The 14118-nt window shown below is 44.2% G+C and overlaps 1 protein-coding gene across 2 annotated transcripts in view; it reads left to right on the top strand.

Moving 5' to 3' along the window:
- The window catches only part of LOC105016750 (plexin-A1), a 193126-nt gene extending 183354 nt beyond the window's left edge, over positions 1–9772 (top strand). For both annotated transcript variants that reach the window (XM_010880781.5, XM_010880780.5), the window contains exons 23-32: positions 609–675; positions 2665–2811; positions 3167–3326; positions 3435–3538; positions 3799–3895; positions 5259–5449; positions 6354–6523; positions 6763–6975; positions 7396–7546; positions 9416–9772. In XM_010880781.5, the coding sequence (XP_010879083.2) occupies positions 609–675; positions 2665–2811; positions 3167–3326; positions 3435–3538; positions 3799–3895; positions 5259–5449; positions 6354–6523; positions 6763–6975; positions 7396–7546; positions 9416–9511 (1396 nt within the window). In that variant the 3' untranslated portion in view covers positions 9512–9772. The remainder of the gene's footprint in view (positions 1–608; positions 676–2664; positions 2812–3166; positions 3327–3434; positions 3539–3798; positions 3896–5258; positions 5450–6353; positions 6524–6762; positions 6976–7395; positions 7547–9415) is intronic.
- The last annotated feature ends 4346 nt before the right edge of the window (positions 9773–14118 follow it).

Genomic DNA, 14118 nt, shown 5'->3' with positions numbered 1-14118 from the left:
GTGTTTCAACATGTCTTTCTGGAGGCTCCTGATTACGCTCCAGGTTGGAGATTACCAAGAGAACTTTAACCAATTAGACTAATTGCAGTGTTTTAAATGAAGATTGGTAGGTTTGCTTTGAAAAAAAAAGAGTTTGGTTATTGAAGTTAATTTGTTTATGTGCGGAAAGCAGGTGGCGGCGTGGGTGTTGAAGTATATAAGGTTGTCCGTTGAATAATTATATGTGTGCTGTTTGAAGCGAACTGACTTGTTAAATACCTTCTCACAGGAAAAAATGGTGCGCATTGTCACTCAATTACCAGCCCGAGGCTGTTATTGGTTGCGTGCTACTAGGAGGGAAAACTCCAAAATTCCATGTTGGTCAGTTTTGCAGGGTGTGTGCGGGGTTTTGTTCCAACCCACCTGGAAATGTGTTGACTGTAGGTAATCGCTGAATTGGTCAACTGGGCCAGTTGATACATTCAGTGATTGACTAAGCTCTACATACCCTGTGGCAGTTAAGACTCAGAGTTGGCCTTTGCCTTCCCCTGGTCTTTGCCATGGAGGTTTAACTCATTCCTGTGCCAGTAGATGACATTCAACAAAACTTCTCTCTCCCCGTCCCACAGGACTGAGTCAGTGGCTGAAAAGATGCTCACCAACTGGTTCACCTTCCTGCTCTATAAGTTTCTGAAGGTGAGTCTGTCTGTCTGATGCCCTCCAACGTTGTTTTTCAGACATCCAACTGAAGATTTGGGATTTTGTTATACACTTGTTGGAATTTAAACAACTAATGAGATGTAGAAAGCAAGTGGGTATTATTATTTTACGCCAGACCACGTAAGCGAAGCCGGCCTAGAAGAGAGAATGTCTCTTACTGACTGACTGACTGCCCCTTGTCAAATAGTGTAGTGGGTAGAGACGCAGGCTACGGAAAACAACAGGTCCCGCGTTCGCCTCTCGTAACATTCTAAACGGTTCAGAACTGACAACCTTATGTAGCTATGTAACAGGAAGCCTAAAATAAAACAGCTCTTGTGCATATTAGGATTTCTTCAGAATAGACAAACACTTCACTGTCTACACGATTCCCTCATCTTTTCACTTGACAAAAAGAAAAGTTATCATCGCCGACATTGATAGATACTGTTTCAATGGCGTTCAAGAATGGCTAATAAGCTGTTTAAACGGCCAGTGGCACAAGAGGGTTTGTTCTGGATAGAAAAAAACTTTGCTGGCCACAATCTTTCATAGCTATGTTATGGGAAGCCTCAAATTAAACTGTTTACTGTTATATTGTGACTATTTCTGGTGGATTTTCTAATTATGTCTTAGGATTTCTTCAGGATAGACAAACACTTCACTGGCTACACGATTCCTCTCGTCTTAACACTTGCTTAGTTATTGCATCAGTGTCATTCACGAATGGCAAATAAGCTGTTAAAACAGCCATTGGCAAAACCCATACAAACATAGATGCTATTTGTGGTGGAGGTAAACTTAATAAGAAACCTTACTCAGTTTAACACAATGGGTAATGGTGTATAACAAAGTATTCAAACTTGATGTGAAATTATATAATGTTAAGGGGCGGGCTTTCTACTGCGGGCTGGCTGAACTAGGCTTGCCTGGTTTCTTGTTTCTTAATGCTTAAGAAAAAACAACAGCATTCAGTTTCCCCCAAAAAGTGTGGTGTAAATACTGGATTGAGACTGAGACGGTCTGGTTCTGTTTGGGTCCTGGGGCAAAACCCAGTTTGGAAGCCAGACTCTTGTGAACACACATCTGCTGTACCTGTCCTTACTGCATAATGCCGTCAGTCTGTTCTGAGTCCTGCTCCAGAGAATGAGGAAGCTCAGTCTCTGTTCACTCAGCCTTTGCCTTCTGCATTGAAGTACGACGTCTAAAGTCTTGACGGAAAACACACGAAAGACACAACATAAAGGAAACAGGCAGCTACGGGGCAGAGGTAAAAAACAAAACAAAAAAAAACAACAGGCACTGGAGGTGAGATTCACTGAGCGAGGTGAGACAGTCAAGCAGGAATGCGGAGAAGTGTGAGAGGGAGAGAGCTTCTAGCCAGCCTCTCGTTGCCTCATTGACACATTTCACACAACAGAGTGCTTCTCCAGCACTTTTCCACTCCTGACTCGTTAACCTTCTATTAACTCCTCTATCAACTGCCACTAGCGCTCTCCCGACGATTTTCCCCAAGCTGAGTGTACATTTGAAAACGTTATACCTTATTAAAGGCTGTGTTTCCTCCGGGTTAAAATGCACAGGTGAGAAACGACGGGCCCTCTATTGAGTGAGCCAATTGCTGTGGAATGGTTAGGCCAGAAAGACCTCACAGTTTAACTGAGTGGTGTAGCCAAGAACAGATAGGGATTCACTTGAGGGCAGTTTTCCACTTTGTCAGACAAAAAGTGGATGTACTAATTATCTTGCGTATTGTCATGTAAGTCTATTTCTTATTGTTATTAGGCTGCTGAAATGACTGATATTATAGAGGCGGATTCTAGGCTATACCTTTGTCAGTGTGTGTGTGTGTGTGAGAGTGTGTGTGTGTGTGTGTGTGTGCGTGTGAGTGTGTGTGCGTGTGAGTGCGCTCGCCCGGACATTTTCTCTCCTGGACACAGTGGAAGTGTGTCTAAGTGCCCGTTGAACTTTGCCTGCTGTTTGTAGGAGTGTGCGGGGGAGCCCCTGTTCATGCTGTACTGTGCCATGAAGCAGCAGATGGAGAAAGGGCCCATAGATGCCATCACAGGAGAGGCTCGATATTCACTCAGTGAGGACAAGCTCATCCGCCAGCAGATCGACTACAAGACCTTGGTCAGTGCCACAACTCGGCTTGAATCGCATAAATAAACAGGACACTTTGACGTCATCTCTCTGTGACTGAATCGCATCAATAAACAGAACACTTTGACGTCATCTCTCTGTGACTGAATCGCATCAATAAACAGAACACTTTGACGTCATCTCTCTGTGACTGAATCACATAAATAAACAGAACACTTTGACGTCATCTCTCTGTGACTGAATCACATAAATAAACAGAACACTTTGACGTCATCTCTCTGTGACTGAATCACATAATTAAAGAGAATGTTCTGACATCATCTCTCTGTGACTGAATCACATAATTAAAGAGAATGTTTCTGACACGTGTCAATCCTCTCCGCAGACCCTGCACTGTGTAAACCCGGAGAACGAGAATGCCCCAGAGGTGACGGTAAAGGGGCTGAACTGTGATACAATAACCCAGGTAAAGGAGAAGCTGCTGGATGCCGTGTTCAAAGGCAGCCCCTACTCACAGAGACCCAAGGCTGGAGACATGGACCTGGGTGAGTAGGTCACACACACAAAAACCGTGAATACACTCAACACGCTCGTCAAAACACCCAGCACGGCTACACACGCTAAGACTCCACATTTGACCTGTGACCCTTTAGAGTGGCGTCAGGGCCGGATGGCGAGGATCATTCTTCAAGACGAAGATGTCACCACCAAGATAGACAATGACTGGAAGAGACTCAATACACTGGCTCACTACCAGGTAAGGTCACATGGAAAATGGAATGTGGGGTTTTATGTTCAGAAAGGGTAATGCTGACAGAGAATGCAGTGTTTTACGTTCAGCGAAGGTAATTGCCATTTTGGGTTTACACAAGATCCTGTAGAAAAAAGTGTGCTGTTTTACAGTTAATGCTCAAACTTAATCTTTCCTAATGCTTGACTCTTGGTCAGGTAGGTATTGACTGACATTGATGGATTCAATGGCCTATTAACTGTGCTAATCTCTGTATCTCCAAACAGGTGACTGATGGCTCAGTGATTGCCCTGGTGCCCAAACAGAATTCCGCCTACAACATCTCCAACTCCTCCACCTTTACAAAGTCTCTCAGCAGATATGGTGTGTTTGTGTGTGTGCGCACACCCATGTCTTATTTCATGATTCATTTGCTGCTGGGTTTCAGAAAGCACTTTTGAACAATAGAAGTATCAGCAGGAAGGATATGTGCTAAATGCTGATCCTGAGGTGTGACAGCAAGGAGAGAAATGTCTTGTGGTGTGCTCCGTTCATTTGGAAGACAATTCAGGAAGTGTTTTCAATTTAAATCCCAAACCTTTAAACCCTTTTGACATAACTTATTTTAGGTTGATTGAAAAGTTTTAAATTATTGAATTTGAAATTCAGTTTACTGATTTGATCACGACCGGTATAATATACGTTTTTATTAGTCAGGCTCATTTCTACTTACTGGGTCATTTCCTGGATACAATATCGTATCCATTTTGAAGAAAGTTTATTTTAGTTTGGATTACGATGGGAACACTAGAAAAATATATTTATAACAAAAGCAACAGTTGGGTAATGGATGAAGATGAGTGTGGAACAGGGCAGCATCCACCTGCCCTGTCTAGCCAACCGGCATCCACCTGCCCTGTCTAGCCAACCGGCATCCACCTGCCCTGTCTAGCCAACCGGCATCCACCTGCCCTGTCTAGCCAACCGGCATCCACCTGCCCTGTCTAGCCAACCGGCATCCACCTGCCCTGTCTAGCCAACCGGCATCCACCTGCCCTGTCTAGCCAACCGGCATCCACCTGCTCTGTCTAGCCAACCGGCATCCACCTGCCTGTGTCTAGTCTGTCTCATTAATTACTGTTGTTGTTCTGTTCTCCTGCTTAAATCAACAAGTGTATGAAGAAACACACACCCACCTGATAAAACATTTACAGGCTTGGCTCTAGATTACACATCTGTTTATACTTTACACCCTTTAACAGATCAAACATGGTATCACTTTTATCCAAGTATGGCTATTTCGGAAAGAGCTTTCATTTCTTATTTGTAAGAATGTCAAACTAGTAAATTAATAACTATTTTCAATTGCACCGAAGTCCACAACCATCAAAATGAAGTCTTTCATGTGATGTAACTGTCCACAGTGCGTTAAATCCCAACCAAGCAGTTACAGATGAAACAGAAAACCTTTGTATCCATCCAGCCCATTTCAGCCATTACCAGGGAGTCTGTCAGGTCATTAGAAACGTCTCCGAGACCATAAAGTTTAGTGGATAAAACAACAAAGGCGCAAGCCGGGGTGGAGAAAGTCACCCGAGCAGAATTAAAGCAATCAATCCCATGAGATTTAAGTGTCTGGGGGATTGTAAACCCCTCAAACACAGGAAATGGCTGTGGTCTGTTCAGCATGTCACACTGTATTCAGCTGATTCCCAACCTGCCTGTTCTTCCTGATCCCTCCTGTCAGAGAGCATGCTGAGGACGGCCAGTAGTCCAGACAGCCTGCGCTCCCGCACCCCCATGATCACTCCCGACCTGGAGAGCGGCACCAAGCTCTGGCACCTGGTGAAGAACCACGACCACTCTGACCAGCGCGAGGGTGACCGCGGCAGCAAGATGGTGTCCGAGATCTACCTCACCCGTCTGCTGGCCACCAAGGTGAAGCCGTAGCACCCATCTACACACACACACACACACACACACACGCACAAACAGGCCAACACACGCTGGCACCACCCCCAGGTAAAAGACAGCACCCAGTAGCCTTCGCCAGCGTCAACCTGATTCTTCCGACAGCCAGCTCCCTCATTGACCTTTGTCTCCCTGGCGACTGGCTCAGAGGCTCATTAACATTTTTCCTAACCTTTTGCATGAGGAGGTGCAGCTTCCAAACGCTCCGTTGTGTCTTAATTAGCAACCTGACCTTTGCCTATCGAGCTGTTTGGTGTTCCTGATGGGGAGCGGGGGCTTCTTCATAGATCCTGAACCCATCCACTGGTACCCTCAAAGCAGTGTTTGGGACATGATTAATCGGGAGCTGTGTTTTTGTTTAAACCCGACACAAACACACATCTGATTTGACGTCGCAGGCTAGAGGATGGGTTGAGTTGTTGCTGTGGGGGCTGGGCTGGAACACAAACGTTGCACCAGTTCCTTGAATAGAGCTGACATTTTTGGCTGGGGGTATTTCCCTCATTGTAAACGGTAGGATCTGTTTGACAGTTCCAGTTTGTAAGGGGAAGTCTAATGGTTTTCTTGAGAAGTGAATCATGTGTTGGAACCGCTTCCAGTAATGTTCCATTTAGCTGAGGCGCATGTTGGTCTGTCAAAACAGAGGAGGGTATATGGGGAAGTGTAAAATGTGATTTGAAAGAAAGAAACACAGGCTTTTTTACTGAGTGAATGTCTCCGTACATAGACTGATGAACCTTTCCAGTTCGACCTGTGGAAAGTAGTGAGTTATAAAGTGCATAACTTCGTCAACTTGTGCTTTATACACTTGATAACTTTGAAGTTGATACTAGTCTCTCTGATCATGCGTCTTCGCCTGTCCCCTCTAAAGGGTACTTTGCAGAAGTTTGTAGACGACCTGTTTGAGACCATCTTCAGCACGGCCCACCGAGGCAGTGCCCTCCCGCTCGCCATCAAGTACATGTTTGACTTCCTGGATGAGCAGGCGGACAAACACTCCATCTCTGACTCGGATGTACGACATACGTGGAAGAGCAACTGGTGAGTGGGTCAGGGCAGCTTGCGTACTGGTGTGTGTGGGACGTGGACACGCAGGTTGGGTAACTGCATGTGTGTGAGAAGTTTGATGATAGTTTTTGCCTGCTGGTGTTGGTTCGGGTGTTAGGAGAATTTGAGTATTTTAGAGTGGATGCGCAGGAAGTGGTATTGATGTTCTCACTAAAACATGTCGCGTATCTCTTTCTCCCTCTCTGTTCCCTGTCTCTGTCTCCACCCACCAGTCTTCCTCTGAGGTTCTGGGTGAACGTGATAAAGAACCCCCAGTTTGTGTTCGACATCCACAAGAACAGCATCACGGACGCCTGTCTGTCGGTGGTGGCTCAGACATTTATGGACTCCTGCTCCACGTCTGAACACAAGCTGGGCAAAGACTCTCCCTCCAACAAGCTGCTCTATGCTAAAGACATCCCCAACTACAAGAACTGGGTTGAACGGTAAGGATATTGGCAGAGTTCAGTGGGTGGCCATTCTGGATTAGGTTAAAAATGTCAACTGCCATCACAATGTAACACTAAGTGTGACATTTACTTGGTCGCCTTATTCAGCTCACTTGATTTCATTGGTGGGTGTAATATGGCAAAGCGAGCCCCTATAATGACATTTATTGTGTGTAAAGCACTTTGTGTTACTGCACTAGAAAAGTGCTATACAAATAAAGTTATGTTTTGATTGGAAATAAATGACATCTAAGTGTTTTCCATCTCACCTGTCTCTTTAACCTCTGTCTCGTTACCCTGCATCCTCCTTATCTCTCTCCCCCTTTTCCCCCTCTCCCATAACCCTACGTCTCCTCTCTCTTTGTGTCTCTCTCTCATACCCTCCCTCTGTCTTTCCATCTCCTGTTATTTCCTCAGGTACTACTCGGACATCTCCAGGATGCCCGTCATCAGTGACCAGGACATGAGTGCTTACTTGGCAGAACAGTCCCGTCTGCACCTCAGCCAGTTCAACAGCATGAGTGCCCTGCACGAGATCTACTCCTACATCGTCAAGTACAAGGACGAGGTCAGGACCAAGTCTCGTGTTTATCTATCGCGCACCCCGCTTTGGAATGAATCCTACTGAAGAACTGCATTGGTTAACTCGCGTGTCTGATGTGTGTCATGTCCTCACAGTCGCGTTCAAATCTAATAGACGCAGCGATTTTGATTTGATGAGAACAATCCTTTTCACCAGAGAAATATACTGCTACAGGTGTTTTTTCCCGTCTGGATTGTCACCATTATGTTGTCCGTGTCTGCCGGGAGGATTCAGGAGATCGAAGCCTCGCTTCATCATTAACACAACTTTAGTGTCTTAAATGACCATTACATTTCTTAGTTACCTGGAGTAAATGTCGGCTATCCCAGACCCTGAACCAAATGTCTTTTCGGATGTTTTAGACCAAGGATAGAAAGGCCGACACAGCTCCTGACTGACATATAGTCCACTGTTGAATGAATGTTTAGTCACAACAGCAGTGTACACTCACCTAAAGGATTATTAGGAACACCTGTTCAATTTCTCATTAATGCAATTATCTAATCAACCAATCACATGGCAGTTGCTTCAATGCATTTAGGTGTGTGGTCCTGGTCAAGACACTCTCCTGAACTCCAAACTGAATGTCAGAATGGGAAAGAAAGGTGATTTAAGCAATTTTGAGCGTGGATGGTTGTTGGTGCCAGACGGGCCGGTCTGAGTATTTCACAATCTGCTCAGTTACTGGGATTCACAACCATTTTTAGGGTTTACAAAGAATGGTGTGAAAAGGGAAAAACATCCAGTATGCGGCAGTCCTGTGGGCGAAAATGCCTTGTTGATGCTAGAGGTCAGAGGAGAATGGGCCGACTGATTTAAAGCTGATAGAAGAGCAACTTTGACTGAAATAACCACTTGTTACAACCGAGGTATGCAGCAAAGCATTTGTGAAGCCACAACACGCAAAACCTTGAGGCGGATGGGCTACAACAGCAGAAGACCCCACCGGGTACCACTCATCTCCACTACAAATAGGAAAAAGAGGCTACAATTTGCACGAGCTCACCAAAATTGGACAGTTGAAGACTGGTCTGATGAGTCTCGATTTCTGTTGAGACATTCAGATGGTAGAGTCAGAATTTGGCGTAAACAGAATGAGAACATGGATCCATCATGCCTTGTTACCACTGTGCAGGCTGGTGGTGGTGGTGTAATGGTGTGGGGGATGTTTTCTTGGCACACTTTAGGCCCCTTAGTGCCAATTGGGCATTGTTTAAATGCCACGGCATACCTGAGCATTGTTTCTGACCATGTCCATCCCTTTATGACCACCATGTACCCATCCTCTGATGGCTACTTCCAGCAGGATAATGCACCATGTCACAAAGCTCGAATCATTTCAAATTGGTTTCTTGAACATGACAATGAGTTCACTGTACTGAAATGGCCCCCACAGTCACCAGATCTCAACCCAATAGAGCATCTTTGGGATGTGGTGGAACGGGAGCTTCGTGCCCTGGATGTGCATCCCACAAATCTCCATCAACTGCAAGTTGCTATCCTATCAATATGGGCCAAAATTTCTAAAGAATGCTTTCAGCATCTTGTTGAATCAATGCCGCGTAGAATTAAGGCAGTTCTGAAGGCGAAAGGGGTTCAAACACAGTATTAGTGTGGTGTTCCTAATAATCCTTTAGGTGAGTGTATAAACTCACAGGCATTCAATAGAGCCCTAAAAAAAGTCCAGTCTGCCCTTCTGTTTTCAGGACTTTGTTTGCCATCAGTTGCTCAGCCTTTCCTGGGTTGTACGTTTTATTTGACGGGACGCCACAGTAGGCGGGATCTTAGACGGTTCCTCTGTACACAATCTTTGTACTGATGTGTTTTTTTTTTTAATTCAAAACTCTCCCTCAGATCCTGTCGGCTCTGGAGCGGGACGAACAGTCGCGGAGGCAGAGACTGAGAAGCAAGCTGGAGCAGGTCATCGACACAATGGCCCTCGCCAGCTGAGGACTCATCCTTCACTTCGGCCTCATCTTCCTCTTCTCCATCTTCCTCTCTCCTCACCCAGAGGGAACAGAACTCGGACAGCGTGGTTTTCACCCCCACCCCCTCCCCAAAGCACGCGATGTGGCGCTATTGCGAGGGTGGAACGCAGCACACTGAACATAGGGGATTCAGCAGTACTGGGCGGGCCTGTGTGTGTGAATGTGTGTGTAAATGCAGGTCTATATATATATGTGTGTGTGTGTGTGTGTGTGTGTGTGTGTGTGTGTGTGTGTGTGTGTGTGTGTGTGTGTGTGACACCAGGAAGCTTGAGGTTTCGTCACACACACACACACACACACTGGGAGACAGCATTACCGGAAAGCATTCTGATTATCGTTGCTGTTGTCATCGTGGTTCCTGCTTTATGTCTGTTTTCCTGGGTTTTGTCGTCGTCAAAGCTGTGTCTTGGATTGCCAGGATGGGACAATTTAAATGGAATTCCGTTTTGGCGTCACAACCCCGAACAGCGTTGTTTGCCTTCCTCTGAGCCAGTGGTAAAGTCTCCTGGGGTCATGTGACTGTAGGAGTCGAAGGTCAAAGACATACATTTTTTTGGTATTGTTTTTTGTATTAAATGTAATCAACTGCCCACTCGGATCTGTCGCCACCTGTGTTACTGCTGAATTTGCACAATTTACAGAAATGTTACGAAGGAAGACTATATAGATATATATAAATACAACATTTTTAAAGAAACACTTTTTTTGTTTCTTCCGTTTTAAAGCGACAAACACAATGAAAAGAAAAACCATCAACAGCGGTACTTTGATTTGATAGTTTCAACAACAACAAAAAAAAATCCACATAAGAAGAAAAAAAAACGATGAAAGTAACAAACAAGTCGTCCTGTGCCATGTTTTCTTTGAATGTTGTTTAGTGCAAAGACATTTTGTTAGATGGAACGTGCTGACACATGATTTAAATATGAAAATGCCTAGTGACTGAAAACGTTTTGTCTGATCAATAGAAGATATGGTGGTAAATGTCTAGAGAGGATAGGACCCACTTGGGCCCTCCAGAACACGCAAGGAAGGGCGTACATTTGTCACATTTCTGAATGGGACCTTTGGGCTGGGTGGGTGCTGCAGATAATCAAGAAAGTGTTATTTCCCATCTTGTGTGCCGTCGCGGTTTTTGACAAGCAAACACGCTAATGCAAACATTGCTTCTATTCCCGCACACTTCAGATGGAATCTAGTATTGAGGTTCATTTTATCTTCCAGGGCTAAATCATTTGACAGCTGGTGCTACTGTACAGTGATTTATCCATGGACACCATGGCGCTCCTTGAACCCGAACCCACCTGTAGGCTACCACACCAGTGGTTAGAATCACCCCATCCGAATGGATTACCTATGCTGAGTGGGCTCAAACTAGTACAGCAGTGGACGTGATACAGCATCCACTCTAACCAACACACAACCTGAAGGATCCAAACTTAATACCTGGGGTTCCCTCTAAACAACTGTCCTGACTGCCCCCCCCAATCCAGCCTGCTTTTGATATTCGTCCTCAGACTGTACAATATCAATTGACAAACGTGTGCGGTAGTCCCAGGGTTGGCCCACCTCTTAACCACAATGGTATTGGGCTGTAAATATTGTCAGCATTAACTAGCCTGGCGTTATAAGGGTTAAGGAAGTATCTTAACAGGGTCAGGTGGGGCTTTATAAACCTCTTAGTCTGTGGAAGCCCTAGGCCTGTCCCGCACTCATTTCTTCCCAATGCTATTATGAGAATAATAAGCAAGGTGATGACAGTAAGGAGAGCTCCTTCTCTCCTAACCCAGAGATAGGAGACAGGCTGGGGCTTTAGCTCTCGCCCACAGGGGGTGGAGACTCTGGATGGTAGAGGCGCCCCACTCTCATTAGCAACACAACGCTGAGTAATCCCATAGACCCGCTGGCCCTGGTTCCTATCCAAACAAGCCCTGTTGCCATGTGTGGCTTAAGCTGTTTTTAATACTTCTACTTATATTTAATACATTTTTATTCTCTTTTTTTCCTTTTGCCTTTTTTGTTGATGTTTTACCGTTTTGAATTTGTGGTGAGATTTTTTTCCTCCAGTTTTCTCTGCTTGCCGAAAACCAAACTGTGGTCTGTAATGTATTTTTGGTTGAACTTTGATTTTGTAAATTGTATTTACTTTGTTGTTGTTTTTTCACGATAACGAAATGAAGCTTTTGGCAAATCCTTTTTTTTTTTTTTTTTATCAGGTTGTTTTTCTTGTATATCTTTTTGAAAATGTAAATGTGCATTATACGGTACGTCTAAGATGAAGACTTCTTTGGTTTATCTGAAGTTGAAGTGCTTGACCGATCTAAAGGTTTATTTTCTGGTCTCCATGATCAGTGGAAAACATTGCGTCAGATAAACATCATTTTTTTTCTTTTCCGATGAAATAAGTGACTTGCTGCTTTAAATCCGTTTATTATTTTATAACCATCAGGGCTACCATGTTACTCTGATCAGAAATGCTGTTGCAATTCACTGAACGCCAGGTTCCATCACTCCACTGTACAGAAATGAAGGAGAAACACCCCTGAATCTACTACTTAATTGGTCCACGTGGAATCGCCCCCTCTAATACCTCTAAAGTACGCCTCGGCCCTGGTCGGAACGGGTGCATAATGAAATAGTGTCACATCTTTGGACACAGACATCGAGAAACACAACTGTTCTGTGTTCCTGTAGTGCCCCTGTCTACATATCAGGCCGTTAACATGCAGGGGCCAGGCTTCGTTTTGACTCTCAGGGCAGCATCTTTACGGGCGGATCTGTGTAAGTACCTGAACATTTGGCACCCAAAGTAGTTTACAAAACCAGGTGATGCTTTAAGAGCCAAAAACAGCCCATCCAGGAACCAGGACAGAGTCCACATTAGGACAACCTCACAGGAAATGGGATGCGTTTTCACTGGGACATTTCTCATTTCTAATGTGCTCGGGTTAAACCACTTTCCAAAGTTAGGTTCTGAGGACAGAACAGTTGATTTTAAAGCATCTGTGTGCCTGATGAGTGACTTGTTGGTGAAAAGCATTGCATTTCGAAGGAGTTTTGACATAATCATCTATTTTTAACAACTGTATAAACTGCTAAAATATTCCCCAAACATGCTTAGCCTGCTTTACAGGGTAAAATAAATGCACATTTCCATGAGTACACATCACCTTTTTTGCTGTGTTTGTATTTGTTGGTGCTTCTTGATGACCAGTATATGAAATGTATGGATACTGGTCTTCAACACTCCGGAGCTCAGTGATTTGTTAATGAAAAAGGCTTAGGAATTAACAACGTTGTGACCATGGGGAAGTACATTGCACACTGTCCGTAACTCTTTCAAGTGTGTTTCTCCCATTACTGTTTATGTTGACACAGCTAATTCTCAATTTCTCAGGACATTGCCTCTGTTCTTTGGTGACATTCTTTACATTGTTTCAATGTCACGCCCTTGAGTGGAGGAAGATTTTTAGCTTCGTTAGCATTTGCATGACTGCTTGAGTTTTCAAACAAACTGTTTAGCAAGTCCAGAAGGCTCCCACATGACAATTCATAGTTATGCTTCTTCTACTTCCCTACCTATCTCATCATTTGTCCCTGTTTGTCTGTATGGTGATTGACTGGTGTCATTTAAGTGGTACATTAATTAAGTAGCAACATGGCTATTTGATGAGACAATGATGAATGACACTGCCTGACATGTCATATGACAAACAAAATGCGGTCATAGGACCAACAAAATGCGGTCACGCAACCAACATTGTGCCTGTCAAAATGTTTCACGGCTTGCCCAAACTACGACGCACGAATAAGAAAGCAGTTGATGGACCATCTTGTGTCATATAACAGCATTGTGTCTATCAATGATTTCATGGGCTGTTATGACCATCTCTCTGAATTTCACATTAGTTGGACATTAATCTTCCCATTAAAACCATCTACACAAAAAAAAACTATTTAGGCCAGTTTCCCGTTCCCTGATTAAGACTATTCCTGTATGAGCAAGCTCATTCAATTGAGATTCTACAATCTTTTTTTTTTTGTCCAGGCATAGGCTTAGTTCGTGTCTAGGAATCTGTCCCATAATCCCATCCAGTAATCCCTCCACACAGATTATTAATGCCCTGATTTGAAAAGATCCCGACAATGTATTTTCCTTCTTTCTTTTTTCCCCGACTGTGGCAAATTCTCAGTGGTTGTTATTTTTCCAAATGTAATCTGCACAGGAATCAAGAAAGTGTGCAGGTTAACGTTCACTGTGTAAATATTCTGTTATTTCCTATTTTGCAGATTTACTACTTGTAAATAAACACGCATCATGGAGAAATTAAACATTTTTTTGCTAAATAAAATGGGGTTTTGCCTTTCTTTCGGGTGTTCAGAAGCGTGCACATGTGGTGGGGGTGGGGGTGGCTGGAATGAAATGACTCCTGCTTTTCACAATAAGATGATGAAAACAGAGGCACGCTTAAAAATGTATCCTTGTTATGCCGTGAGCTGCAGCATGCCTACACGGAGCCATTCCAACGACGGACAAGCCGAGTTATGGGTTATGGACAGGATATGATG

Source organism: Esox lucius, chromosome 17 (assembly GCF_011004845.1).
Source record: "Esox lucius isolate fEsoLuc1 chromosome 17, fEsoLuc1.pri, whole genome shotgun sequence".
Classification (NCBI taxonomy): domain Eukaryota; kingdom Metazoa; phylum Chordata; class Actinopteri; order Esociformes; family Esocidae; genus Esox; species Esox lucius.
The sequence above is the reverse complement of the archived record's forward strand: the minus strand, read 5'-3'. Positions and strand labels throughout refer to the sequence as shown.